The 27,798-nt window shown below is 39.2% G+C and overlaps 1 protein-coding gene across 1 annotated transcript; it reads right to left on the bottom strand.

Annotated features, from left to right (window-relative positions):
• Window positions 1-499: 499 nt before the first annotated feature.
• On the bottom strand, window positions 500-25,448 carry LOC132975643 (RNA polymerase II elongation factor ELL2-like). The gene is made up of 12 exons (XM_061040349.1): window positions 25,268-25,448; window positions 24,629-24,676; window positions 11,349-11,476; window positions 9,980-10,143; window positions 8,158-8,399; window positions 6,754-6,878; window positions 6,322-6,436; window positions 5,597-6,065; window positions 4,942-4,993; window positions 4,365-4,536; window positions 4,196-4,240; window positions 500-3,059 (listed from the first exon to the last, which is right to left on the bottom strand). Exons 1-12 carry the CDS (start codon window positions 25,403-25,405, stop codon window positions 2,949-2,951), a joined length of 1,809 nt encoding a protein of 602 aa, XP_060896332.1. The 5' UTR covers window positions 25,406-25,448; the 3' UTR covers window positions 500-2,948.
• Between the last annotated feature and the right edge of the window lie 2,350 nt (window positions 25,449-27,798).

Genomic DNA, 27,798 nt, shown 5'->3' on the forward strand with positions numbered 1-27,798 from the left:
ACACATAAACTCACTGTTGTAGTAAGGAAAGGCTCTGTAAGGTTTTTAAATGTTAGGGGATTCTCTATCAAGGTGAAAGGAAAAGCGAGGTCACTGTGGTTGAAGTAGCGTAGCCTTGAAGGATTCAGTGAGCTGTCATTAATGGCTCCATTGCTAATGAAACATATTTTTATGCCGCAACAAGCCGGTTCAGTAAAAGCATTTCTTCTCACCCTTTGGCCTATTGTTTTTCTAATGATTGAAAACCTAAAATAACTTTTTAGATGGAAAAATCAGCAAGATGATTTTTTAGGCTACCCGCAACGACAAGATGTTTTTACAGGCTAGTTTATTAGTCCTACGGCTATCTCTAGAAGAGAGGTTTGAAAATGAATGGTGATAGACCTACACTGTCCAAGATAAAAGACATTGACAAAGTAGAACCATTGTGCAACAAGACACACCTGCATGGAAAAGTGAGCAAAATTTTAACCAATTATAACACAAGAACACGCCAAAGCAACCAACACTTTCATGTTTTATTTTTTTAAATCCTTGAACAACAGGGAAGAGAATGTACAGATTTAAAATGCAGTTCATAAAGCATCCTCTCTTCACTGCCTCCTTTGTGGCTTGCTATCCCTTCAGCACATATGTAAATATAAACTGTAATCTACTGTGCAGTACATTTTAAATATCCACCACCAGTCCCAAGTTATTAATGTAGTGTTTATTTAAGTCTTGCACTGACAAATACAATTCATCTGTTTATTTCCTAGGTTATGGAAATTTCTGTCTTCAACACCGGTGATTCTTTCATTATTAGTGGATAATTATGGCCTTTAATCCAGAATCCTTACTTCCCTCCACTACCTGAAAGGGATAATTCTTTTAACAATGTATTTTTGCTTGTAATGTAAAAAAAAAAAAAAAACATTGAAGACAGTCTACCAACCAAACTGCTCAGTATCAAAGACCATAAATCCCGGTCGTGATTACTAAAAGTACCATATGGATTAAAAATGCAAACAAAAGCCACCGTTGGCATTCATTTGAACAGTGAAATAGCTAAGACAGATTCAAATGGAACAGCTAACTGTTGTAATGTAAGGCAGAAATCATGTGTGTGTGTGTGTGTGTGTGTGTGTGTGTGTGTGTGTGTGTGTGTGTGTGTGTGTGTGTGTGTGTGTGTGTGTGTGTGTGTGTGTGTGTGTGTGTGTGTGTGTATAAAGAGACTGTTGATACTGGCAGTATGAGTTTTTGACCTCTCAAAGTGTCATCTTAAGGCTTTAAATCACTGACTGTGTGATATCATTCAATACAAAAAAACTGTAATCAAAATGGACGATTACAGTCTGAGTGGAGATATAAGTAGCTGTAGGACTCTTTTTTCAGACTGGCATTAGCGCAAAAAATATGGGCCGCGCACTGATTATTAACTGGGAACTGAAGAGCATATAAACCCTCCAGGCTACAGTCTGTACCACAGCTGTCTATAAGGTTGCCGATGTAACGTTTTAAAGCAATATCGATGCATGTTCCCCAAACTAGGGTTTACTCCTTCGCAACAATGTACCACCAGGATCGAGTGTTTTCTTTCATAACAGGGAACATTTCAGACTCTGATTCAGTGTTGAAGAGGCGACTGTCCCTTTTTGTTGCAATGTCAGCATCAACATTTAAAGGACTTAGGAGCAGCTTTGACACATGAACTCTCCACAAACAACAAATAACCTTTGATCCTATCATAGCAGCACCCACTTCCCCGAGCTGCTTTTAGAAAAAAATCTTTGACCTTACAAGACCTGACCCTTCAAAGTGAGCAGACCATTAGCACAACACAGAGGCGGGTGGCTTTCAATAAATACATCAGTAGTTATGAGGAAACCCAAAAAGAGACAGACACACCTTTCCAGTGGCTTTGAATACTTTGAATTACACTTTGCGCCTGATTAAAATGACAGTAATGGCTTTGGGGAGGAATATTATCCTTCCTGTCATATTGGTCCCTTTACTGGAAATTTAAAGAAAAGTGGGTGTTCTGAACAAATACTGTCAACACAAGTGAATTTGAGAGACAGCATGAAACTGCAGCTCTTGACATGTCCAACCAGTTTTTATTTGTTCAAATTAGGATGCTTAAAAAACCATAGCAATTTTTGAACAAGTGTTGTTCACTGTTCAGACCATTATCCTTTTATGCCCACATTGTTTCACTTACTTCCAGTAAACCATTGTTATTTGAGATTTTATTAAAATCAAGTTTCAATATCTTGATGATGATTCAGCGACTGCTGTAAGGTAGTCTTGCTTCAAGATAAATGCATGAAATGTCAAAGGGAAGTGCACCATGAACAAGTGACTCAATCCTTAACATTTACATAACATGATGTGAAGGCTGAATATGATAAAACAACTTCCAACCTTAGAATTATTTTTGCAGTGGGTTTTTTCAATCACATATCAGTGAGATATCTTTGATAGGGGTTGAAAGGGACACTCTTTTTCAGCTGCTTCTTTACAAAGTTTATACATTTATTTTAAAAAAGAAAAAAAGAATGAAAAGGGGGAAATTGCCTGTAGCAAAGTTCAACCCAAGTGAACAAAGGTCAAAATCAGATTTGCTACATTTGTACATGTTTCCAAAAAATGGCTTACACTGACACTTGTATGGCAATCTGATGAGCACAGATGCTGTCCATGATCTAATGTTTTTGGTCTCTCCGTTGGAGTATTCACATCAAGACATCTCTTCAGAAGAGATTCATTACAACAATCAGACTTATAAATAACACAGGAACATCTGCTACTGATTCATGTTAATAGTACCTCCGAAACATATGTGGTCCAAGCAGTATTGAAGTCCTTAGTCTATATCCCTCACATTATTTGATTCCCATGATGTGTATGCAAAGAAGGTGGCTCCATATTTAAAAAAAAAAAAAATCTGATAAAGAGGAGATCCGGCGCTATGAAGAAGCCTGGGAAACATCATAGTCTACGATGAGCTGTTTGATGTAGGACAGCTTCTCATGTAGATATTCACAGCGTTTCTTCTCTTCCCGGTAGCCCGGAAACTTCTATTGAGAGACACAAAAATAAAACTGTAAGTAAAAAAAGTTTTCAATTTATTTACAAAAGTCTATTTCTTTATTTCTAAATCAATGATACAAAGGTGAAATCAATGTGAGTAAATCCCAATTTACATCTTCCTGTATAAGTTCACTGCTGACTTTTATGTAGATATCTCTGATTCATCACCTTAAAATGATCAAACAAAACTTGTTTTTCTAAGTACAATTATCATTACACTTGTGCCTTCGAAGGTAACATTTCATTTGTTTGATTAAACCTCTCACTGTAAATATGACGTAAATACTGCTTTGACTTGTCCATTATGGGGGGACTTCATTAAAGTGACTTCCTGTCAAACATATTTCATCATTGATGTGAATTCTAGTAATCATCTATACAAACATTGATAATGGGATGTGTTTTCTGTTTCAAATCTTTGTACAAATCATTCAGTAAAATCATCAACAGCAGTTTATTCAGCTCATAAAGGTAAAAGACTTATTGATTCAAAGCCAGTTATGAACTTTGAACTCTTATTTGTAGAAATACATTCCTATGGGGTCAAAAATATATTCCTTAAAACTGTAAGAGTGTGACTGAAATCAGTCAGAAACAGTTCACAATATATTTAGCTATATAGTCAATTTGCCATTTTTAGTGATGTATGAATTATGAGTGAGAATTATTATACTCTATACAGTGGGCTCATTGTATCCCACAATGCATTGTGTACAACCCATGGTCCCTAACAAACAAATATATACCATAATGCATTGCGATCCAAAGGAAAATTCTAGACGGACAAGAGGAGGGTGACAATCATAACAGCAGTGACTTCATTATCAGCCTCAAACAAGACAGCAAGGAATATCTGACAGAGTATTTTGTGCTCACATTTTAGTCGTCAACAGAGAACTTCCTGGGTAGGACGTAGGGAGTAGTGAATGACTTTGGACACAGCCTTAATAATACGTCATTCACTTCTTCAATATAAAAATATTATTAGGGAAGCATCAGCGTAGGTTTCTGCTTAATTAAATGTAGGTCTGTAAACATGTCGGATGGAGTTTCTGCATAAAAATATTCCAGTGATTTTCTTTAAATCTAGGTACATCTTAATCATTTTTAAAGTTTAACTTACCTTCCGATACTTGTTATACTTTTCCAATATTTGGTCCTCCATTATCTAAAACACAAATCATTCCATTGTAAATATGTGCAATACTACAATAACACGTCAACATATATAGCAATTCAGCATCGTGTGCTGTGTATCAGTTCAGATCGACTTTTATATGTTTCCTGTGTACCTTATATTCTTTTGTGCCCGGGGACAAACTTTTCATCTTGGATCCCAGCTGAACAAACATGTGAGTTATGGTGGCGATGCGTGAGTGGAGGTCTTTGTATTCCCCGTACTCTGCACAGAAATCCTCCTGGTACCTCTGACGCTGCTCCAAACTCGTTATTGTGCCATACGTGCTACGAGGGGACACAGGGAGAATTACATTCCTGCTAGTTCACCAAAGGAGCCCATTTAAATGCCCCTTCTTTTTGTGCAATACCTATTTCTGACACAAGATGGAAGCATAAGGCCAAAACTCTCTTCATGTTAAGCTACAGGCCCCTTTATGGACAATTCAATAGAAACAGTTGGCTATGTAAATATTTCATTCATACAAGTAATGAAAAAAGTTAAATAATTCAATCAGGCAATTAAAATGTGGTTGTAGCAATGGTTAAATGTGCAAATTGAAGCTCAATGTTTGTTTTGAAAACTCTTTTTTTACAGCCAACTTATCTTAATTTTGTTGGTATATACTCTACAATGAGATATCACATTAAACAATTAGCACTAAAAGATGTGAAAGCACGTTTTACACTTACATCACATAATCAGGCTTCTCTTCGGATGCCACAGCATTTGTGATTTCAGGATCTGCAACAAAATAAAACCACCTGATCAAGAAAATGACATTACCTGAAGCTGAGCAAGTTCAAACATAACACTTTGTCATGGCCTGAGTCTTAAGCAATGTGTTATTGTTTTGCAAAACTTAGTGTGAGTGTGTAAGTGTGAGTTGGTCTCTGTGCAGACGAGTTAAGAGCTTGTGGGTATCAGGAGACATGCCAGCTCAGAGACCCAAAGCTCTTCTTGGGCTGTTGTTGAGTCAATCAGCCATGTAACACACTGTGTACCCAAGAGGGAGCTTCAGGGAGCAAACACTGACATGCTCATGAGATAACGCTGTATTAATACACCAGCAGCCTGTCAGGTGTAGGACCTCACATACAATAGTTTTCAAATCTGTCTCTGTGTGTGGTTGAGCTTTGGGAGATTAGGCTGAGCCAAACAGTAGATATATAATTCAACAAAAAAATAGTCAGGGAAGTCATAAATAATTTCACGGAACTGACAGGTGCAATGTCACAATGAGTACCACCAGAAGGAAAGCACTTCCACTGTAATATTTGATGTTATGAAAGCAGTTAAAGTTAGTAAAGGATTTAAGGAGAGCATTCATTAAAAAAAGGCTCTTACTATCAAGTTTGTCCAGGTTCTGCTTGAGATCAGGACTTGTCTCTATCCACTCACTGCCCTTGTTGTCCTTTAACCTCTCCCTCTCCTTGTCTTTGTGCTTTTTAGATTTCTTCTTCTTGTGCTGGCTGTTGGTGCGGTCAGAGTCACCCTGCGTAGGTGGATGGCTGCTTGCTTTGGGTTCCTGCTCTTTGCTCTGTGACACAGGTGCAACAGATGTGCTGGACAGTTTGTGCATTAATGGAAAGCCACAGTGGCCCGCTGGCAAACCATTCTGGTTACCAGTGTGGGTACTTGTCTGTTGGAACTCAGTCTTTGTGTGGAAACTGGGGTTGAGGTTAGGAGTTGTAATGCTGGGTCCTTTCATGGTTACGAGTTCATTTACTACAGGCTGCTGTTGCAACCTTTGGTCCAAAAGTCTTTGTCTCTTAATATCAAGCTTTTCCATAGAGTCAAAAGGCACAGGACGTTTCTGGGGAAAGAAGAGAGAAATCAACATTTATTTATACATTTCCTCATAGTACACACTCCTGTTACAATACATATGAAATACCATTGAACCCTAGAGTGAACTGACTCTCCATATGCAGTCCAAAATTCAGCAGAAATAAAACACACAAAATAAAACAAAACATAAAACATACTTATTTACATAAAATGCACATAGAAATAAATGGTTACATTTCTTTTATGTTCAGAGTTAAATGAAAAACATTCTGGTTATTTACCACTACAGAATTTTTGGCTGTGCTGTGATGTAGCGCTGTATCTTCTGAGTTCCTGGGTATTGATACATTTGATTGGGAGTTCCTTGATTGGTGGCTGATATGTGGCTGCAACTTTCTGTTAAACATAGAGAAAGGTGGGCCAAAGAACACACCAATGGTAAAATGTTAAACATTCATTTCCCACAAGCATCATTGCAAAGTTATGTGAATACACAGGAAAACTGAGAGAGGATGAGCATTACTGTAAGATAAAACAAATTCTTGGATTGACAAGTACAAGCATGTTGAGTTTATGCGAGTTGATTTACACCCAAAGAGAGTGTGGGAAGCAGACCTATAGGCTGTCTAATGTAAGAGGTAGATTTAATTATCAGCTTGCTGTAGCAGCAGAGGTGGCATCCTCATTTGGTTTATCTTGTGCATCTGACCCACCTGGCCAGCAGCCTGCTGATAAGCTGTCTCTCCTCCTCGCTGTAGCCCGGCCAGTCCCTCTGAACGTGTCGGTAGAGGTCATCCTTCAGCAGGTAGCTGCTGTCTCTCGGATTCACCTTTGCCACCTAAAACACAATACACCACATGATGATACGTTAAACTCCCAGAGAATCAGAGTCTTTATTTAATGATTTAATTCACCAAGAGCATAATCATCTGAAAGAACAATGAACAATAACTTCTACTTTGACATGAAAAAACCCTTAAAAAGTGAACAAAACTCTTTGGTTTACAGATGGCTGGACCACTACGGGGGTGCACCATTTTTTGAGAAGAAACCAAAAAAATGACTTAATCATTCAGCAAGCAGTTAGAGAGCAAGATTGTTACTAATTTGGAGTTCTTAGCCATCTGGAAATTTTAAGTCTAAGCCTCAGTCTCTTTTAGCTCTGTTTTTGGTCCCTACCATCACCACGGTTATCATGGTTACCATCATGGTTATCAGCGAGCCGCTAACTCTTTTTGTTTGGTCCACAACAAGCGATAAATACAAACCAATGCTTTTACATGAAAAATGTAAGTGCCAGTTCTTTTCATATCTATGTGAATATACCGTTAAGGGCAGCATAATGGCAGAAACACATTTAGTGTCACAATAACTTACCAAAAAGATATTGAAAAAAGTGTATGACGGTATAACTCACAAACAGTAACTTAAATGGTCCTTGTTAATCCTCTTCTGAATTTAATGTAGAATTAGATGCACACTCACAACCCTATATCACAGCTGTAGTTTTTTTTGTTACCATCATATCTTGGCAGGGTCTTTTTTGGGGGGACCTGCACAGAACATTTTTTAATAATTGAGTCAAATAGAAATACTGTCATGGACTGGAGTCCCGGAGAGCCTGATAGTGTCATGTCCACAGTCCTGACAAGTAAAACTCGTTTTCTCTGATTCTATTTTCATCTGAGAGTCCAAGGCTCTGACCTCCTCTCTAACCTCCTCTGTCTGCCTTTTCTTGGAGGACATCTATCTCAGCCCGCCCCACTGCAAACACAATCTGTGCAGAGACAATTACAGCATCAACCTAATTACACACACACACACACCCACAGATACATGAAACCACATGCATGCACACACAGCAACCAGCACAAGGGTAGTCAATATATACAGACACAATGACAGAACAAATATACAATCATCATTTAAGTTACTCAAAATGTAAGTTACATAAATGAATCCTTTCCTAATTAGTTCAAAACTTTATTTAAACCGTGGATGGCCCCTTGCTTCTTTCACTACATGATCATGTGTTAACTGGCTGGAGAGCAGCTGTCTCTCTTTTTCAGACAGACATTTAGTTTGTTGTATTAAACCATATCAAGCTTTTCCTTTACCTCCTCCAGTATGGCGCCCAGCTCAGTCTTGTCTTTGGGGCTGGCTCTTTCTCTTTCCAGCCACAGCAGCAGCTCTGGTTTTCTGTAGGGTTTGAGAGCAAGCAGGTGGATGATTCGGTCCCTCAAGGACTTCTGGGTCGGCATGGCCACAGCGCCATTCCTCCGGTTGTTGGTAGGCTTAAAGCAGCTGCTGTCTGATACAGACAGAGGAGCTGGCCTTTTGCTGAACTTGACACATTTACCTGCAAACCAAAAACGAAATAAAGAATTTAAAAGATTCCTGAATAAATGACTATGAGTTTAACATGCATAACAAATCCTTCAACCTTATCTCAGAAAGTCACAAGATATCTGTTCTTAATTTCCTGACATTTAGAGAGACTTGAACTCAGGCCCACTGGCACTAATTCCTAAGCCCTGAGCAAGAAATGAAACAAGAACTCTGTGAAATGTGAAACGAAAGCACGAACAAATAAAGCCAACATACAAAATCAGATGAGACAGTAAAGAGATAAAGGCATGAAGTTTTCAACCTTCTTAACTTGTGTGATCACTCCCTGGGCTGCACAAACTTGACAATCATTTGAGTGATGGGAGAGCATTTAGAGGATCTTTGTCTAACCTTTACCTCCATCTCCATGTACATACTGACATGCAGCTATTTGTCTTCAGATGTAAACAGCCCATTGATCATTGCTTACATCTCTGCTGCAGACAGATGGGGCATGTTGGAGCAGTGAAAGCTACCTCTCTGTGCTAATCCCATTACAGGTTAATCTGTGCTTTGAAGGTCAGAGAGGGGGAGAGGGACAGGAAAAGAAGGCTTTCCTTTCAACCACAAAAGTATATCCTGCCAAGTGATAATAACTCTACGCTGTTTCATTTGTCTTCTAGCAGCTGTTTATCATTATAGAAACACACAGACTTATGTAATAATTATAGTTTGGACTGTATGGAGTGTCCTCTATAGGTTTTGGCATGCCTGATATTATGCTCACTTGTTATGAGTCCCTCCTGAGGCTGGTAGAGGGAGACATTAAGTGAAGTGATTAAATGTTCCCCTACAGGCATATACATTTCTGAGTCATCTTCACCTTAAGACCTGGTATTACACAATCCTCACTGTCTAAATTTGGTCTAAACCACCCAGAGTTTCAGCTTCCCTGGAGCTGCAGCACATGCACAGGGGGCCAAGAAACAATATTGCATAACCACAGAAAAGGTCGGCAAAGAGAGAAAAAGAACGAAAAGTTAAGTAACTTGCCAGCTCATGTCTCTACTATATAATTAATATGCTATTTGGTATACAGGATGATTATGATCAAAGGAAAAGCTATGGCACGTGATAAAAAAAGAAATACAAACGTTGCAGCATAAAGAGATACTTTTCTATTTTGGGAACACCTCTATTAAGTTTATTTTTTACTGTGATGTGATTCCTACCCATTCTTGTGACTCAACAATGCATTACGCTAAGAATAATGCAACAGAAAGTTGTGGCTGTATTTATTTACTTCACTTCTTGGTTATGCATCAAAAGAAGGCCAGGCTTTTAGAGAGAAGACACTTCTACAAGTACAGATAATACTAAGACAGGAGTGAGTTTAAGTTTCACATGCATAACCACAGATGCAACATCCTCATTCGGTTTCATTAAGAATCAAAGCAGGTCAATGTCCACTTTTTAGCTCTTGTCTTTTTTTTGTTTGTTACATTTGTTTATCTTTATAAATGTTTAATGCTGTTTCACATTTCCTTGTGAAAAACTGTTTGTGAACCATCCTCTGATTTTCTGTCACTGAGATCTCTGATCACTTCTTACTTGGATGTGTGGTTCCTGGTTTGATCTCTATGGCGGAGCGACTCCAGCTGTCTTTCTCCACCTGAGACATCCTCTCTCGGGTCATCTGGTATGAGTCGTCAGTGGCACACACTGTGATCTTGTCCTGGATGACGCCCTGACCTTCCAGCTGCTCGCGGCCGTCACTGCAAAACACAAACACAGAGCCGTTGAACCGCGATGCCTCTCGTTGGATGAGTAGTCAACACTGTAAACACAAAGTGCTATAAGCTAACCGGAGCACTGCATACCAACACTGAGTCCACGCAGCACAAAGTGGCTTTGTGGTGGGATCTGGCTAAGACAGGTCTATGGTTACTGTATGTTATGTCACAGGCTCGATATAGCTCCATGTGAGAAAGCCAGATACTCTGGTTCAAAGCAGGATAAAGTCTGTGGAAAACCACTAGGATTAGCTTGGCTCCAGCTGAGATACTTACTAAACAAGGATCATCTTAGAAAAAAGTAAGAATTAAAAAAGAGTTAAATACGTGAACATTAGCTTCATGGAGTCTACAAATAAATCAAGGATGTATAGTGATGACAAATCTGTTTAGTCATATTAAACCAAAGGGACTATTTCACCTAATTTTAGTTTATATTTGACCAGTGATCATTTATCCCCATTACCCTCAATATTTTAAACCACTGGGTACACAGAGAGCTGGATCTTTCTCTCACACTTTTATTCTGTTTCTTTTGGCTCCAGCAGCAGACTGGAACCAGAACAAGTTCAGACCATAGTGAGCCATCTGGCAGCAGGCGGCAGAAACAGAGTATAACCCTCTGTTTCCAAGCATATACACTCGTACATAAACAAGGCATCTTAGGTCTCAGTAATGAGAGGTTCAGCCCAGAAATACACAGGAAATCATGATTGCCCCTTCCTGTATACAGCAATCAGTGAGCAGGCTGTCTCTTTATGATGCCCTCAAAGCACACTCAAATCTTACAGGACAAACAAAGTCTCATTCACTTTAGTCACAGACAGGGAATCTCATCAAACAGTTCTTGCAGTAAATATTTACCATCATATTTTTTTAATCTATTTTATTTTGACCCATTTAAAAAAAATGACACTTAGATAATATTTCTGGAGTCTGTGACAGGATCAGTAAAAAATAAGTTTTACAAATTAAAAGAGTACTTTATTTAGTTTTTGCTCTATAATCTAATTTGGTCCTGTAAATACATAAGTAGTGTTGTTTTGTTTTTTACACACACAAACATCCTGCTCTCCTTTAACTGTAAAATGTATCACTTATTAAAAAGCTTTGATGCGGAAAATATAAGCTCCTCTGCAGCAGTGGTGTCAGACGAGCTTTAATACCTGAATACATGCACTCCATACCTTGAAACATATTGATGGATGCAGTCAAAGCTGGCTTGAGGTTGATCTTTGCTGTCGCTGGATAAGTAGAAGGTGAAGACACGAAGAGCAGACGGGGACTCTGGTGTGGGAGCTGGGATCTTGATGTACTGTGCAGACAAACAGAAGACAGTCAGATTTACTGAAAACATACAGGCTGCACACTTAAATAACGTAATGAAGTAACATTCACCAACATATTCAAACCCTGTGACTCATATACAACATACAACACACATTATAAATATATATATAAATACAACACACATTTTAAAGAACGCTTATATTGTCTCTCAAGCCCGGTACCAACCATTTGTTCAAAGTTGTCACCGTTTCTCTATTATTTTTTTAGTTATGTGTCTTTTTCTTTTTAACTGTCAGCGTATTATGGGGGAAAAGCAATTATCTACTCAGCACAATTTCAGAATCAATTTGATGCCAAAAGCATCATAGCCAAGAACACAGGGCTATTAAAGTCAAAGTTTTTGTAATCAACATAAATCTGATTTATTTTTTCACAAATTCAAAGCTCACAGCAAGGAACAGACTCTAACAAATGTCATCAAAAAGAGCCAAAAACTTTTATTTCACAACCAACCCCCCACCCCAAATTAAAAAAGGAGAAGAAAACAACAACTGAAAGCCTGCTAGCAACTCACTGCATGAATGTACTGAAGTCTTTGGCTGCCCAACAGATTTTCACAACTTGAGGTATTCAGCCAAATCATGAAAATCCTTCCACTGAGGAACACGGAGATCCACAGCAAAATGCATCAACATTAACACTTTGCTGTGCATCTAAACCTGACCAGCCAACATTCACAGCACTCAATGCTGGCTTGGCCAGTTAGAAGGAAAACAAGAAGAGATCAACACTACTTCCAGCGATTCTCCCACTCAAACCACTCAGTTCACTTAATCCGTCTCAGGTTCATTCCCACACATTCAGATTCGATTGTGCTTTCAGAAGTATATCACATTAGATAGGATGTTGGATACAAGCCTTTTAATCATTGTTAAATTAAAGCAAATTTCCCCCAGTCATTTGTTCATTACAGTTAGGTCGTTTTTTGACTATTGAGACTCAAGAGGTTTAAAAAAGTGTATTGAATCCAGATGACTTGTATGTGGATCTTCCATCAGGGTGAGGGGAAAAATATTCACGCATGACATGACTGTCACTGGGGAGACAAATCTATCTTGGAGATAATGAGAACTTGCGTTGCGAAAACATTCAGTGCAGCTGTACGACTACAGAGCGCTCGCTTTGTGATGGATGAACTCATGAGATACATTGAGATTCAAAAACATTTTAAAGTGATAGAAACCCAAAAAGCAATGGGGGAACAAAAGCGCAATTTGCTTGCACATATTGTTTTCATAGAATTTCAATAAAGACTAGCAGCTCTGTATCTTTAAATAAATAAATCTCCTTGGGTAAACAGTGTTTTAAGAGTTTGCTCCACTGAGGCGTCCATGAGATCTCCTGGCAGACTCAGTGGAGCGCAACAGAGCCAAGGCGGCAACCTCCAGGGCTGACAAATGCACACAAGAAAGCACACACAGACCTATAATAACAGATCAAAAAAGAATAAGGATCAGAAAAATGCCGAATTGACCACTAAAAAAAATGTAATTGGACGTTTGTGAAAGCAGAATTCTGGTATTTTCATTCAGCTTTATGGGAAATCTGCAGCACTATAAAAGCACTACAAGGGTTTTAGGGGCATGTAAGTGAGACAAAGAAAGAGACGTGGATACAGACAGAGACTCTAGCTAGCCACAACCTACAGTAAGTACAGTTAATTCAGTTTAATGTCAGAGTAAAGAGTCACCATGCACAGGGGATCCACACTGTCTTCACTGCTGGAGCATGCAGTTGGCAGTTTCACAGTAATCCCTTTCTTCATGATGCGGGCAGCTGGCCATCTTTTATAGAGGGTGAAGCAGCTCTAGGCGATAAGTTATCACAGGGGATTTCTTCTACTTTCTCCTGTTGTGCTCTCACATGCCTCTGGGCTTCTCTGCACTACAATCTCCGGTTTATACAGATTTTCCCACCATACGTATATGTGAATAAGGCATCTCACTGGGCACTCTTGTTAAAACATTTCATCAATATTTGGAATATTTCGCCAAAGTAAAGCAGAATCACCAAATGTGTTTTTAATCACAATTCAAATGAAGTATAACACTAAAATGGGTTGTTTTTCTTTGTGCAATAGTGTGACAAACTTAGAGTGCTTCATTTCATAATAGAACTGAAGTGATGTCTTCTTTTGGCTTACCCACTGTAGCTCCGCAAATCTTCACTTGTTTCCATGATAGCAAAGGTGCATTATTGTTAGCATGACAGTGAGGTAAAGCTTAAGTGATTTTAATAATAACATGCCCCTAAATTGAAAGATGCCGTTTTCAACATGAAGCTATAGGCTTATTTATATTCTTGTTCAAACTGCTGTAGACAAAATCGTATCATGGTTCAAATGTTTCTACACAGTGTACCAGTATCCTGCTGTAAATGTCCACACTACAGGAAACTATTCTCATCTTTTCCAATTGACATTTTACACAACTTGAACAAAGTCATTGTTTTGAGTTTTCTAATCCAATCTACATGTATTTTTAGATTTGCTTTATGAATCCCAGACTGAATGTTTTTTTTTTTACTTTGAACATAACTCAAACAGAACAAATGTTTTAAAAGCTTTTGAACTGAATCTTAATAATTAATTGAGTGACTGCTGTGCAGGAAACATTCAGCAGGGTGCTTGCTTCTTTTCTGGCTTTAAACGTCACTTCAGATAAATTGCTGCCAGTGTGCAACTAAGCAACGCAGGTGATGACCCTTTTTTTCTTATCAGCCTGCTGCACATGTCCGTACACGCTGGCTTTCAACACAGGAATTTAAAACCATATACAGCTGAGCTATGATAGCACTTCATGATACAGACCTGCCTGCATGCTGCATGTTTTACATAGCTTATGTGTCTTGTCCTGGATACTATAATGTTGTGCCCCTGTGCAGCCCTTTAGAAATACACAACAAAGGCTGTAGGCTAATAATGTCATTTGTTGTTTGTAATAGAAAAAGGTCAGAAAACATGTTGTTTCATTTTGGAAGCTAACCAGAGGGATTATATCACAATGTAAGACACTTTTTTAAAACATTTCACATGATACATACCAAAGGATAAGGACCAATGTAATCTTAAGAATTAGTTAAGAGGCCCCTGTTTGCCGAGTGGTTAGTGCACGTACAGAGGCTGAAGGCCATGGAGCGGGCGGCCCGGGTTTGAATCCGACCTGTGGTTCCTCCTACTCTGTCCACAGTCCTGTCTCTCCAATTAAAAGGCAAAAAAAGCTCCAAAATAAAACTTTGGGGGGAAAAAAGCTTGCATTTAAGGCCTTGTTATTTTAACAGCCAATGTGAGGTTTGAAATACAGATTGTACAAATGTCACAGTGTAGCTCCAAGCTTGTCTTTGTCATCTTACAGATACAAATCTGTTAAGGAAAATGTTCTGATTGTGAAACTCTGAGTTAGTTAAAAAGCTAGAGAAACAGCTGAGCATGGCATGACTAAATGTTCTGCTGAAATGATAAGCCAAAAAATTAATTAATTGATCTAACACAAAATGTTTTGATAATGTTTCTCAACAACCCAACAGAGGATAATATTCAGAATGTTATCATGCTAACAAGCTAAGCTAATGTGGGGAACTCTGAGCAGGCCTTAAGACATACAGTTACTGGAAAGGTTTTATACAAAAATGTCCCAACAACTGTAGCTAACAAGCACATCTGTAAACAGACAGGATTAGCCACTAGCCTGTGAAGATGTAGTGGTGGATTACAAGATAAAGAGATGGTGGAGCCCAAATTTAGAGCTAAAAGAAGAGCGTGAGAATTCCATCTTTTCTAGTTTTATATTACTGTCGATGTTCTGTTGGTGGAAAAACAAGCTGTTTAGATGGGTCAAATTGTCGTCTTTTATCTATAATTTCAACAATGGGTACTTGCAGCCCTAATCCCCATGACCAAACATCACAGTCTTCCATGAAGAGGAACAAGACAGAGATTAAGGTGGCTGACAGTTTGGCTGTTGTACTGAGAAGGAGGAATATCTTATGTGAAAGGTTCACTGTCCACCTGGCAGATGCTGTTCACACAGATTACTCTTTACAGACCTAACAGATGGTGAAAAGTCTTTTTGATGTTTTGAATTCCAGTCAAATCCAATATTCACAGTAAGTGTAATTCGGATTTCCAGTGAGGTATTAAGGCAGCAGAAAGATGGATTGAATACAACAGAGGGGCTTTCTTGTAATTTCTGATGATGGTATGTAAAGCGTCCTTGGGTTCATTGAAAGGCATTGAATAAATAAATAATAAATCTATTATTATTATTTCTCAAGAACATAACATGAAAGCACATCTGTAAAATATAAGATCCCAACAAAAACATAAAACTAGGGTGGTCTTGTTTGGATCCAAGTCTTTAAAGTCCTTTCTGGGATGCACAAAATAAAACTGTTTTTTTTGAGGATTTGTTTTCAGTGTTGACTGTTGGAGAATATCTGCAGATTTGAAGCACTTCTAGGTTCAAATTGAATATTTTTTGAGAAAGTCTTGTGCCCCTCGGGCAGAGAACATTTCCTTAAATCTTCCTCCACATTAACAATTAATACATTATGGATTCTGTGTTTCTTGAATTGTGTTGTGTGCCGTCACAGGGTTCCAGCCGTTTCAAATGCCTGGTTATTCAATACACGTAGCAGCTCTCGCTGGCATTTATCCAGCGATGGCTGCCCATATGACCTCCATGGGCAGACTACTACCCCCACTGAGCAAACAACAACAAGCACTTCAATGTCCAGCTACACTAAAGCCTGGCTAGCACATTCTCCTGAGAGGCACACATGGCAATTCAAACCCAGAAAGGCACTCAAACAAAGGACTGGGCACTGAAAGAACTCAACTGACCATGGAAAATGAAATATTTATAGTCTTTCTTTCAAGTTAAATATTCAGAAAATCCACAGGATGCTTCTGATCTTTATGACTTTAAAATGGAGCAAATAGAAAACAAAGCAAGCAAACAAAGTTACGAGGATGGTTAGGTGTAAAAACATTTGCTCTAAAGTGTCCAAGTTAGAGAGTTTAATGTAAGACAATTTGGCCTCGACTCTGGGATCGACCTTCGACCTCAATAATGCTCACTGACCCTCAGAGGCCAAACGGCAAACCTAGAGGAGCCTGAATCTGACAAGTGTTTCAACAAATAATTCACTCTTTAACCCAAACTCTGCCCCCCGCCCTTACTTCACATCTTTACCAACAGAAGAGCCGGTCTCATCCCTGAATCTGCCCATCACCCTCCACATTCCCCATTCTCATTCTAATTAAAGCAGCTCTGACAGTCCTGCCTGTTTCTTCTGTCTTTCCAATGATTCCTCCTCTGTCTAGGTCAACAGAAAATATCAAGCCTTTCCCAGTTCTTTCCAGCCAGTCTGTCTGTCTCTGTCTTTTCTTTGCCTCCATTAATCTCTCTCTCAGGCGTTACTCTTGGCATCTCCTCGGGCATCCATCTGTTTTTCTTGGTCTTCAAAATTCACAATACATTTTGCTCCAACACAGATAGACCACCTCCTTTTAAGTTTTATAATTGCCATCAAAATAATCATTTAAAGCAAAATAAACTATTCTGAAGGCTTTTTCTTAATGCACATTTTTGTGTTAAATAATTCAAATCACACTGATATAAACATGGAGTCTGTCATGAATTCAAAAGTCACCTTTTGTCACCAGGCCATAGACAAATCTCGAAGTCAAGACTGTCCCAACATTAAATGTGTAAACAAGCTTACAAGTGAGAGATGTAAATCAATCAAACTCAATCCTTTGAAGTGGCCTAATCAGGTTTATTATATGGAAACACTTTTATCTGCGTTCACAGTCCACAGAAGACGTTGTGTCTTCTGTGTCAGAAATAAACTGACAGCGTAAATAGACTGAAATGCTGCAGTGTTCACTTGAATGTCACTTACTGAACTTCTATATCTCTGTATGATCAGGATGCCCCCTCCATGTTACACATCGTGAATCAGCACACATGCATTCCCTCAGGCCTCCAACATGTTTAGTGATGATCTTGCAATATTAATCATGTTTGAAAATTGGGGGGAAATGGCATAAAATTTCAACTTTTCACCTCTCCTGCTTATGTAAGAGATCAGAGTAAGACAGGCAGCAGCAGCTTAATGTTTGAGGAGTCAATGTTTTTATTTCTTTGGGTTTTGAACTGAATGGCATCTCAGAGCCAAAACCAGAAATACTATATGAGCAGGGATTTCTGTGATTGTGTTTACACCTAAATAGCTTCATGCCTTCATACTTATGTCCAACAGCAAAGGGGTATAAAACCTCTCTCTACCATTCCCAATGTTCCTAACCTGCCTCTGTTATGTTTTAATCTATGCAATGAAAATAGTGTAAAGATAAAGACATTTAATGCTAACATTGTAACATCTCAAAAAATTTGAAAAGACCTGAAAAATAGTTATTTTTTTATCTTTGACATATAAAGCTATTGGCTCCATTCCTCCATATGTTCCAATTAACTCAAGACGAGTCATGAGCAGGAAACATTAGAACATCAACACGTAAGTACAGAGGTGATATGACGGCTGAACTTTATAAGGGCGCTGTTGCTGAACTGTAATCTGTGGCATGTATGCAAAGCAGGTAACTTTACCTGTTCACCCTGACATGAAACTGATTTGTTCCTGCCAGTACCTTAGTAAAAAGTCTGCATAGAGTAATGTTGAGGTGATGTGTGAAGCGAGATAAAGTCTGGAGCACTGACTGCATGCTAGTGGGTGACATGATGATGTTGTTTAAGATGAGAAGAGTGCTTTATGACTCAGTTTTTATGGACACACAAGCTTATGTAACCTATGACTTTTAAAAAATCATTATTTCTGAGGTCTGTAATCACAGGACCACTCAGCTTTTTTACTTGGCAATACTTGTCAAGTTGCACAGAAACACATATATAGCCTTTTCTTTAACATTTAAGACTTCATTTTATTAATTAAAAGTCACAACAGTCGGCTTGAGAGGCAATGCTGTCTTACTGAGCTACAGTCTTTCAACTATCATAAATGTCTCATCAAGTTACAGACACAAGGCGTGATCATCCTGTTTCCCTGGCTTAATCAAACTATAACGTCGATTGGACAAAAACTGTGAGAGACTGCTGTCGGAGCACGAGGGCTTATGTTTCCTGCTAGCTGTTGGGTGAATGTGGGGTCTGGGTGTAGATCTCATGCAGGCTATTGTTTCCACATCCTCTGCAGCCTGAGTAATGGCCTTCTGAAAACAGGCCGGCTTTTGTTCTGGCCTCCTCGGCTCCAGAGTGGGATGCCACGGCACTGCTTCCCCCTTTCTGGATGATAGGAGGAGAGGGAGGAGGTGCAGGAGGAGGAGGGGGGAGAAACCTGTCGCCACCACCGCTGTCTGTAACCAGCAGGAGGTAAGTCACGCTGGCCGGGTGCTAATGCAAACTCTGTGTTTGTTTGCGTGTGTGTTAATCCAGCGTGAGCAGCGAGGGGCACAGCTCAGGCTCCTCTCTCTCCTGCGGCTCATGAGTGTGGGCTCCTCTCTCTCCTGCGGCTCATGAGGGTGAGGAGGAGGGAGGAAGGCCAGAGTCTAGCTATCAGACAAACATCTCTAGAGACTCACAGACAGCCAGACACCACCCTCATCTTCACCACACTTCAGTTAACACAACTTCTCTTCACCACATTGCAAACAAAAGAGCAAAATCCTTCCCAGGGACACAAGTTGACACATGCCATTTAAGACGAGCCCCCACGCCACAATGGGGACAGTGATACAAAACACAATGTGTGTCTGTGTCTACGTCTGCAGCCGAGAGTGGAAGAACAAGAGATAGGGGGCAGGGGATAGTACACAGAGAACTAAAAAACTAGAGATTTTACATGTATGTTGTTTATGATCTTGCAGTCAATCAGTCAGGACTTGGAGCTACACAGCGTCTCCTCTCTCGCTGTGATCCACATGCTGCCACTGAGTGATTAATGTGGCTGCCTTGAGTGGGAGACAGTGCATGTAATCAAGCCCCAGCCTGTAATCACCTTGCACTTCTTTTCATTTGCATTTTCACACAGGGACAGAGCTGCTGCCAGAGATGTGAGCTCCAGTATTTAGGGAGAGGAGGCTGGGTACGAAGGAGGAGGAGTAGGATAAGAAGGGTGCTGTGGCACAAGCTTCCCCCAAGGTTTCACCCTCTGATGCCAAGAACGATACGTCTCTGGCAGGTGCCCGAGGGCCAGACTGTCAACTTCAACAAATTGTGGGTCACTGTGTCTGACAGATGCCCCTCCTTCTATCCCCCCCAAGCTAGGTGGGATCTTCTACAGAAATGCAGGGCCATAACATGATGTGCTTGTGTGCTGGTGTTTGTGTGTCTGGGTAGGACAAACACCCTTTTATGCCTCATTAGCTTATGGTGTGGACTTTCACATGAGGGAATTAGACAGGAAAGGTTCCTCAGTGAGCCAAGATGTGCTCCATATCTCCAAGATGGTTAATGTGAGAGCGAGCACAGTGCTGCTGCAGCTGAATGACAGAGTGTCCCTTGTCTTGGTCTTGCACACTCACGTTCCTTAAATAAATATGTTATCAGAACTGTGCATTCCATTTTTTTTAAATTCCTGGCTTTTAAGAAAAAAATGCAAACTGATGCGAACTATAAGCACCAGTGATTAAACATTATAAATCTTCAGAACAATCTCTCCTCTGTTAGCACCAGGGGCGATTTCAGGGTCAGACAATGGAAAATACGCATAAAATTCGTACAAATATCATTATTATAATTCAATTATAATTTGTATGTTAATTTGTATGACATTCAGCACAATAGGTCACTCTACTCGTTGATCAGCCAATACCATTATATCTAAGTTTTGAATGCAGTGTTTTTACATGTAACAATACAATCCAAAACACTGTATAATTAATACTTTTACTAAAGTGAATAGGCTGGATCATTTTCTAATTAATTTAATCTTTTTTTGTTGTTGCGTAAAATAATCTACAACTTATTATCTTCTTACAAAAACAACCTGTAGCATCATTGACCTCTGGGTTTGATTTTCTTCTGCACCCTGAAAGGGAATTTTAATTTTAATTTTTGTGTTTCACAACTTATTACCTTTGATATAGTTATAGTCTAAAAATGGTCAACCCACTCACCTCCTGTCCTTAGATTCATGCAGCTCTAATCTACTTATTAATATTAAACACGATGCTACATAATCATACAACTAACTTCAATTTGCCAACCAGAGCGCTGAAACTTCTGAATTAGAAAATGCTAAAATGCTGTTCCTTAATGTATAACTTATTATATTACATGTTCACACATTTAAATGGGTTGATGTTCTCATAACAACTTCAGCAACTCACTGCTCCCTGTCGCTTCACTCTCTGTCTGTGCAGATCTGATGGTACAATTGTGACTTTTGGATTAAATCAACAGTAGAGAGAGGGGTATGTTTTTTTTTTAGTTTAGCTGTATGGCATTAGCAAATTATTACACATAATTCAATGTTAGCTAAAATATATAATTATAATGTCTGTCTTCCAATACTTTGGTGGGCGCAATGCCCCTGTTATTATTTTAAGGTGCTGAGATGAGCTGAAGCACCCCTTAAAAGGGTCTAAAATCACATATTGTTAGCACAATGTATAAGGGCGCACTCACACTAGCAAAGTTGTCCGCGTCCGCACATCGAAGAACAGCACAGAGAACATAGGAGCTACTTTGTGGCTTATTTTGAGTAATTTTAGTGAAATACAGCCATAACACTCCAGGATTTCTGGATAATAAAGGCTGTCCACTTTGTGTGCCTGCTGGCTTGTGCTAGTGCATGAACTGTACCGTGCCAAAGCACAACTCTTCAAAGCATGCCAGAGCCATGGAAGTGTACCGTGATTGAGCACGGTACGGAGCACTCATACTGGTCAAGTGAACTGGACTTTAGAGTGAAGCATGCTTGGGCACGGTTACGGACTGCCTAGTGTGAGTGCGCCCTTACTGACAACCCACACTTGTACATGTGGCATTCATACTTACGCTTAATGCAGTACTATACAGTAACAAGCAGGATTTGTTTCAGACACCACTCTATCGCCTTATCCCATTTTTCAAGCCTGGTGCAGTTGTGCAGACGGCTGTTTATCATGAGTCTGGTTTTGCCAAAGATTTCTGCCTCTTAAAAGGAAGTTTTTTCTTGCCACTGTAACTTCGCTTAATGTTGCTAAGTGCTGCGCTCATGATGGATTAACGCTGGGAATTGGCGCTATTCAAATGAACATTGATTGATTGATAATTTCTGAAACCTAAACCCGAGTATTGGGTAAACATAATGTTGGTGAAAAAACACTGATGACATTGGATTAGTTTTCATTAGCATTACATTCTAACCTGGTGATAATTTAACCATAACCAGCTGATCAGGAGAACTAAATGACTGTGTCATCAGTTCACTGTATTGAGCTGAGTATTTTTTAGTTTAGTTTAGTTTAGTTAGTTTTATTCAGTATCTGAGGCTGATACTGACACTGGTATAAGCCTTGGACGAACCAGAAATAATTATAAGCTCTTCTTATTTTTCATTTGCATTTACAATTGCCCTCCATGTACTCTTTAATTTTATGTTTAAAAGTTATTCACGCTCAAATTAAGAGTTGAAGTTTTCATTTAAGTAAACGGACAGTTTGTTTGCTGTAGTCTTTGATAATTCAGCTCCTACTGCTTCTGAAGTTATATCAATGTTTCCAATATAAAGTACAATTGTCAGATAAAAGTTTTGACCACAAACTTTGGTCTGAGCATAAATGGCTTGGTGTTTTTTAAATGGATGATGTTTGCAGTGTTCTCCATCTCAGTCTCCACTCCATTAGATCCACAGCAGGGGAGTTTCTGTCATGTGAGGCACAAACAAACCCTCAGGGCAGGCCCCAACACATCTGGACCCACTGTACTCACTTCATTTCGGCTGACGCAAAGAGGGGGACAAAAAACAGCCTGCATTCCCCCACACATTGTTATTCAAATTCAGAAAAAGGAAACACACACTCAGAGGGGGAGTCTGGGGGATCTCAGGCAGCCTCAACACACACTCACAGACAAAAAGAAAAAAATAAAGCTCAGAAAAAGAAATCATCAAAAGCAAGTAATGGAAAAGTGCAGGCAAGGCAAACAAACAAGCGCACACCACACACAGAGGGATCCTCATGAGATCCACTTTGGTCCTAAAGACAGCTTCACAATGGGCAGAGGGGGCAGGACAGGAAAAAGGACATGAATAAATCATGCCTTCAGGCCACACAGGACACAGCAAAAACAACAACAATCTGCAGCTTTTCACACCTAAAAATGTATTCAGTATCATTTTCTCTCACACACACCACTTCAACGAACAAGGTGTGTTCTCTATTTCTGTGCAAACACACAAAAGTGGGGGAGCAGAATTAGCAGGCCGGAGTTCATTTTATCTGCCTATCCATTTAAGCAATGAAAGGTGTGCCAGCACTACACACACACACACACACACACACACACACACACACACACACACACACACACACACACACACACACACACTATAACAGAGAAAAACACATGCTCATGACTGTCTGAGTCAGAGCGACAGGGAAAGCTAATGTAAACTGAAGTCATGATGCCTCACGCTGTAATCAAGAGCATTATGGTTACTGCGATTACCTCTAAACACTTATTTGGCTAATAACTTTATCTTATAGTGCAGAAACTATAAGGAGGGGTTCAAAAGTCCCTGGAAGCCCTCAGACCTCACAATGATAGTACATATGCATCGATGAGACTGTGTCAAAAAATAACGGGCTCAGGTCTAGTGTCGCGATTTGGTATTCAAACAGCACTGTCCTGAACGTCTCGCTTGCATGATTGCCAAAAGAGAGAAAATAACAGATCAGCATTACATAAAAGCTGTTTAACTTTCTCTCTTTTGAACATGTGGCACAACAAACTGTCTGTCCTAGATGATCATGTATTTTTTTAACGGTATTCTCTATTAAGAAAAAAATATATTTTAATCTTATACCAAAAGTTTACAGAAGTCAACACTTTAGAAACATTAGTTTGTTTTTTAGCTTGTTGCTTCCATCACTAAAAAGTGTTCAGAGTTTTGTCCTCTTTGCATCGTTCCCTGCGAATTCAAGCAGTTTTGCCAAAATATTCTGACCTAAGAAATGGAAACAACAAATTACAAAATGCAAAGTTTAATTCATAAATTTACCAAAAACACTCAAACTAGGTTAAAAAAAAAAAAAATCGGACACGTTTAATAAAGTTTTACCACTCAAGCAACCTAACAAAACCCACCAGCACTGCAGCTCAGCATGTCTTGGCAGCAGCTCTTTCCAAACACTCTGTACCATTTGATTTGACTTAAAAGTAAATTACACCCCAAGGACACAGCTGCTCCTGACTCAAGACAAAAAATACAAAGTTCAGGCCACATCCTGCACGAGCACAGAATTATAACTGACACATTAGTGTCTTTTTGTGTATTACAGACAGTCAATGCACACAGGAACATTTGTAATAATAAGATGTATTTTTTCCAAACAAGAACAAGTTGCACTGGGCTAATCTTAGTGTCTGCAGACTTGTCTTTGACTCATGATAAGTCCTTACCGTTCTGCTGGCTCTGACACTCTGCACCTCTCTCTCCCTTCCTCCCTCCCTCCCCTCTAGTCTTTTTCCCAGCACTGCTCACTGACCTAACAAAGCCTCTCCACAGTCACCAGCCTGACCCAGTAACCTGCATGCCTCCTATCTGCTGGAGACAAGCGGCTATAATCTCCCCTCTGAGCCGCAGCATGGTGGGCCGTGTGAGTCAACAGCAATGTATGTTGAACAAAAGCTTGTCTGTGGTTGGAGAATATGTTTTTTATAAACATTTTTGTTTCAAAAATGTGGCAGTGATACATTGCTTTATTGACAAAACTACACTTTGTCTTCTTGATTTGCTCTTTAATCCAGATGAATATCACTTGGTTTGTATCAAGGAACTTGTTTAAAAAAACATGGCTGTAGCTTTGAGTGATTGTTCATTGTAAGATTTGATATCATTATTTATAACACCTAATGAACACAATATGCTGATTTTTTTTATATGAACTTACCCCTTGGTTTCCTTTGAAACAAATCGTGGGTTCAATCGGTAAAGATCCCTGAGGAAAGAGAGAAAAACAGGCTTTTATTTGGTATAGTTACATTTAACCCTGAGTATACCAGGTTACATATTTGTCCAGTAAACAGAACTATGCTGTAACGCGTTTATCACCGAGTTTAAATGACACAATCAGAGATGCCTGCGTGCTAATAGTCTCTGTTGGAGCTAATTATGAGTCAAACTACTATGTCAATTAGAGAACTTGGCAGACTGCAGGCGCTTCTGCTTTACTTTGAAGCTTGAGGAAGGTTTCCCAGCAAACAGCTGACGGCTCGTCGTTCTCGACAATCACACAGTTCAGTAGCCTACTGATGTGTTTGCGGACATGTAGGCTACCCAGCTGATTCAGTTCAAGAAACTTAAAACGAGTAGGCTATCCTACAAGTAAGGCTACTCCAATTTAGGCTCTTTAATTATAGTGGGGCGACAAAACAAGACATAGCCTACTAGTTCATCAGCTACGAAATTAGCCTGTTCCACCAAATGCAACTGTTAGAGAAAATAAAAATAAAATACACAAGCTCACGCGACAACTTTGACAATTCATATCCAAACACACGCGCGCACGAAAACGAGAAAGCAAGCCTACCTTGAGGTTTTGGTAAGCCTCCAGCGCTCTGATAGCTGTGTCCGTGAGCTTGACATGGTAAAGCGTCCTGTTAGAGCTGTTTTTGTTATTTTTTCCACAGGAGAGCCCATACTGGTGCTCCTGCCTGAGCGAAGCCATCGCTGGCTTTTCTTTCTGCCTGCAATTAAAGCTGCTTTCCTCTCTCAGCTCAGCACTCTCCCTGCTTCGTCACAGTGTGGGCGGGGCCTCAGTGTGACAGCAGTATTGGCTCTGTGAACACGGCACAGACTGCACACTGCTTCTGCATGACCTTAATAACACTTACTACTATTTTATAAACTAATGTATATGAAGGATGTTGACGTTCTTTTTGTGTAATCTTCAGATTTGTTTCTTAGTTTTTCCAAAGACAAGCATCTGTTGGACACGATTAATGTCTCCTTCCTGTCATGCCTTTTTTATGTTAACAATAGGCAAATTAATATTGTGAAATGTTAAAGGACTAACTTGTATAAACAATTACTAAAGATAAAGATCATAATAAGGCTACCGGACTCTGCTAAACAGATGTTTTTTTACTTTTTCAATTGATTTTCTCTCTGATGAAAATCATCATCCTTATTTCCAAAGTATGATAAGTGTGATTAGTGCAATATATTATACATTAGTATTCTTTCTAACAGCCAGTAGGCAGGCACTCCAATGGTTTTAAAAACAGTCTGATGGTATACAAATCTATGAAGGCACAACCCCACTTCTCACTTGGTATATTACTTCACTTAAAACTTGTGATCTTTTCTCCAAATCACCAAGTCTTTTAAAACTTGATGTTCATTATGTAAAACTATTCTCAATTTAGAGTTGAACGGACAATAAAGCAGGGTGTGCTCTAGGGCAGGGCTAAATTGTCAGTGACAAGTTTCTTCCATGGCAACCTTTAACTGAGGATATGGGTTTAATGCATTTCAATCCACTAGTCCAAATAAGGAAAATTCTTGCTAATAAAAAAATAGACGGCCACAGCAAAAAAATGAGGCTTCAATAAGGTAGTATTGGCTCTGTTTATTTATTTTACACAGTTTATGTTTGATAAAGCAGTTGGAAGCTGTTTAAAGAAAAAAAAATCACCTAATAGGAGACAGAGTTACAGACTATCCAACTGGACCATTCTAACCTAGCTAACTGATGCTAACATTAAGTTAAAGGAGCAATAAGTAAGATATCTAGTGAATTAAATCATAAAATGACCTTAGTATATCATCAAACATTAAAGAAACATGCTATGTTGAAGTGCTGGCTTCACTGACAACAATGCAGCAGCCAGTATGTCCTCCTTCTAACTTTAGATTCTGGTATTTGTTCTGACCAGAGAGGTGGTTTTAATGCACCACCACACGGCCGTTTTGGATAACCATTGGTTTGCCAGATATAAGACGTAAAAACCAACAGGTGTTTTAAAAGCTTCACGACCAGAGACGTGGTAAATAAGTATTGGCGATGCTTTTGAAAAATGAACAGAAGTAAGAGCACAGAAAGATTTCAAGACTGATGCAGAGCTAGCTAAACACTGAAGCTTCAGTGTCCATGATATGACAACATGCATGTGTATTGATTCTAAAGAGAAGGGAGACAGAGGGGGAGATGCTCCCAAAGTTTTGAATTTGGACTGCAGTTCCCATTTTAAACACTACGTGTCAGAGTTACATATTGCTCCTTTAATTTTGATGTAGTGTAATGCTATTTTTCTCGATTTGTAATCAGGCAGTTGATGCTGCAAACATTTGCCTCATCACCTTTCTAAGGTAAAATTATATCTTTACATTCATATAGTAATGGTTAAAGGTCATATAGCTACACATGACAACTATGGTGCTTATAAGTAACCCACACTGACACTGAAAAATGAAAAGTCAGTTATTGAAAAACGTGTACTCTATATATAACAGAGAGCTTCACCTTTTCAAGGTATTACAGCTTCTTTTCTGGTCAAAGCTACTCCATAACATTTCTAGTATTCCATATTGTAGTATATCAAATTCTGAATTGGTGAACCACACGACATCCCTCTTCCTGTATCTTATCCCATCTCCCCCTATCCCATTTTCAAGCCCGGCGCAGTTTCTGTAGATCGCTGTTCATCATGAGCCTGGATTTGCCCAAGATTTCTGCCTCTTAAAAGGAAGTGTTGTCTTGCCACAGTAATTTATTTTAAAATGTTCCTAAAGTGCTACTCCCATGATGGATTAACGCTTGGTCTTTGTAATATAACAATGAGTAAGGTTTTTTACCTACTTTTTGTGAAGTGTCTCGAGATAACATGTTATGAATTGGCGCTGTACAAATAAAGATTGATTGATTTGTTGATTGATTTGTTGATTGATTGATTGATTGATTGATTGATTGATTGACATCCACCTCCCCACACATAACAGCCACCTCCCCAATAACTCAAATGTAGGTCAGAATGATCCTTAAAAGAAAAGATGCTTATCCTGATGAGTTAATGGGTTTAGTTATAATCAATTTTAACAGTCTGTCCAGCTGTCTGTTGT

This window comes from Labrus mixtus, chromosome 1 (assembly GCF_963584025.1).
Source record: "Labrus mixtus chromosome 1, fLabMix1.1, whole genome shotgun sequence".
Classification (NCBI taxonomy): domain Eukaryota; kingdom Metazoa; phylum Chordata; class Actinopteri; order Labriformes; family Labridae; genus Labrus; species Labrus mixtus.

Coding starts and splice junctions, on each gene's coding strand:
- LOC132975643 (XM_061040349.1), bottom strand. CDS start 25,405: ATGGCTTCGCTCAGGCAGGAGCACCAGTATGGGCTCTCCTGTGGAAAA. Junction 24,677..25,267: donor AGGCTTACCAAAACCTCAAG/GTAGGCTTGCTT, acceptor CTCTTTCCTCAG/GGATCTTTACCGATTGAACC. Junction 10,144..11,348: donor ATCCATCAATATGTTTCAAG/GTATGGAGTGCA, acceptor TGTGTTTTGCAG/TGACGGCCGCGAGCAGCTGG.